Source organism: Colobus angolensis, unplaced genomic scaffold (genome assembly GCF_000951035.1).
Source record: "Colobus angolensis palliatus isolate OR3802 unplaced genomic scaffold, Cang.pa_1.0 Scaffold209, whole genome shotgun sequence".
Taxonomy (NCBI): Eukaryota; Metazoa; Chordata; class Mammalia; order Primates; family Cercopithecidae; genus Colobus; species Colobus angolensis.
This window is the reverse complement of record NW_012115255.1, coordinates 168,855-171,399: the sequence shown is the minus strand read 5'-3', so window position 1 is coordinate 171,399 and position 2,545 is coordinate 168,855. Positions and strand designations below refer to the sequence as shown.

At 59.7% G+C, this 2,545-nt stretch overlaps 1 protein-coding gene across 1 annotated transcript in view; it reads right to left on the bottom strand.

Annotated features, from left to right (window-relative positions):
- The window catches only part of LOC105512023 (sphingomyelin phosphodiesterase 4-like), a 40,428-nt gene that overhangs the window by 21,546 nt on the left and 16,337 nt on the right, over nt 1-2,545 (bottom strand). The window contains 1 exon segment of the mRNA XM_011942276.1: nt 586-672. Within this exon segment, the coding sequence (XP_011797666.1) occupies nt 586-672 (87 nt within the window).

Below are 2,545 nucleotides of genomic sequence, written 5' to 3'. Positions count from 1 at the left end.
GGCCAGGTCCTGGCTGGGCTGTCAAGGACGGACAGCTTCTGTGGGCTATAGGGTCAAGCCCTAGGTCCTTCCCACCCCCCTGCCTCACACGCAGGCTCTGGGTCACAGCACCTCCAGGCTGGATGACAGTTCTAAACAAGGCGGAACCCACACCACCCGTAAGTCCCAGCCTCTGCGTCCTCAGCTCCTGCGTCCTCAGCTCCTTCCTGAGCACCAGACCCTGCAGAGCGCAGTGAACCAGGCCACTGCTGAGGCCTGAGGACTCCAGTTTTTCAAACCAGGGCCAAGCACGGGGCCTCCAACACTGGAGAGCTTGTGACACCTCCACTGGCTGGGAGCCTGGACAGCCAGGACCACATGCCTTGTTCTGCCACACAGCCACCATCCCCACCTCCAACCAAGCTAGACTACAAAGCCAGGGACCAGGCCAGACTGGAGGCTGACCCCTGCCTCCCCCAGACACAGGGGCTTTGCTCTGCTTGGAACTAGCCTCTGAGTCACCAGAGGCCGGCCCCGGCGGCCCCTTGCTTTGCCAGGCATGGACATGCACTCTGGGCAGGGGGAAGGGAATGAATGAGCCAGTACTTGGTAGGCGTGGAGGGCCTGGAGGCTGGGTTGGGCGGGGCTGTAGAGGGCGCTGGAGACACTGAGTCGGTAGTGCAGAACCTCCAGCTGAGACAAGGAGCAGAGAGATGCAGGAAGAGGCAGAAGAGCAGAGGACAAGAGGGGGTGGGGAAGGGGAGAGATAGGACCAGACACGGGAGGGGGAAGCGGAGAGAGAAAGAAAGCAATGAGAACAAGCCCAGGAGAGGAGAAAAAAACAAAAACAAAAAAGCACGGTCAGTGACAATCCAAACAATTGCAGTCCCAGCAGCCGCGGGCCAGCGCAACACCCCCCTCCGAAGCCAGGCCAGGGCTGTGGCCACACTCTCCTCAGCTCTGGAGGCCCGGGCAGATGGACCCTCCAGGTCACCTGGGGGGCCCCTCAATATTGCTGGGGCCTAAAGGCCTCTCTAGCTCATTGGAAGGGCCCAACTCACTGCCCTTCAAGATGGGACCCATTCTCCCCAGTGACTCTGAGGCCACACTCTGTGTGGTACGTGCACACACACCAGAGCCCTCCAAGAGCCCAGGGCCCTCGCGGGGACATGCTGCCAGCCACCAAGGCCTCAAGATCCGGAGGCTCAGAAAAACCAGCAGAGCATGTTCCAGGAGGAGGACTCTGCCCAGAAAAGACACATGTGGAACTGACTGGATTCTCCTGGGTTGTCTTAAGAAATTTACCAAAATGGTATAAGACATGATCAATTCCTATGTGTCTAAAACTCAATCAGTGTCCCCTCCGTGTGGCTCTCTGAGAACTGAGGACGAAGACAGTTTGCCAAGGGTAGCAGAGACAAGGAGCACAGGCTCAGGCCACCAGGCCCTGCCCTCCACCCCCACAGTACGGAGGTCAGCTAAGGTGGTGTGCACATCAGCTCTGACTCCTGGAGGCAGCCTCTCCTACCACACCAGAAACTCCCACCCTCCAGATACAGTGGGTTCCCAAGGGTGGGAGCCCCCGAGGATCTGGCCACAGCCACACACACCCAGAGGCAGCAGGAACCTGAGGTTGAGCTAGTTCCTAGCCACGACGCTCCAACCTACTGCCCCACAGCACCATGGCCTGCCAAAGCACCCCTTCAGCCCAGTGCAGCCAGAGCCAGCCTGGTGCACATCCTGCCTCGCCAGCAGCATGCCTCCTGCCTAAGCAGCGCACCCACTGGGCTCCACAAAGGAGAGATCAGAACACTCGCCAGTCGCCATGACACGCAGAGCAGGGAGCGAAGGAGCAGGACAGGAGGTGTTGCCCTCCACAGCCTTCCCCTGTGCCAGACCTGGGGCTCAGGGAGGAATCAGACACACAGTTCCTCAGTGTGGCTCTGCCCTTGCCTGCAGGAACACAGTGGCCTGCAGCGCCATGGCCATCCTTACTGCCCACAGGGCCGCTGGGGAGCAAGCATGCATCCTGGACTCAACCAGGGTGAGGAGGATGACCCCAGGAGCCTCACTTCCTGCATCTGAAAATAAGGGCTAGTGGGGACAGGCAGGGATTTCTGCAGAGCAGTTCGTGTAGCACAGGCCTGGGCAAGCGGCAAAAAGACCTCCATAGCTGCCTTTCTCTGGCTCCCACCCACCAAGTTTGCTTGTGTTTTGTGTTTTGCCTGAACTGGAAGAGGCGAAGAGTGGAGCATCCCTGCGTACTTGGTCCGGCCACTGCAAGTATTCTGAGCAGGGCCCACCCTCCCCAAGGTCTGGCCAAGAGGAAGCGAATGTGGGGAGGAAGGGAACTGCACCTCCTGCCCTCCACAGGGACAGCCCCCTGCCCTTCCTCTGGCCTGTGAGGACACAGAATCCTCACAGGTGACAGCCCAAAAGAGTCTTTCTGGCTGACTCTTGAACGTAGGTGTGCTTCCACTCCCTCAGAAGGCAGAAGGAGCAACAGGAACACAATGCAGTGTGGTGGCCCCTGCCCCTGCCAGGCCACGCCACGCCACATGCACTA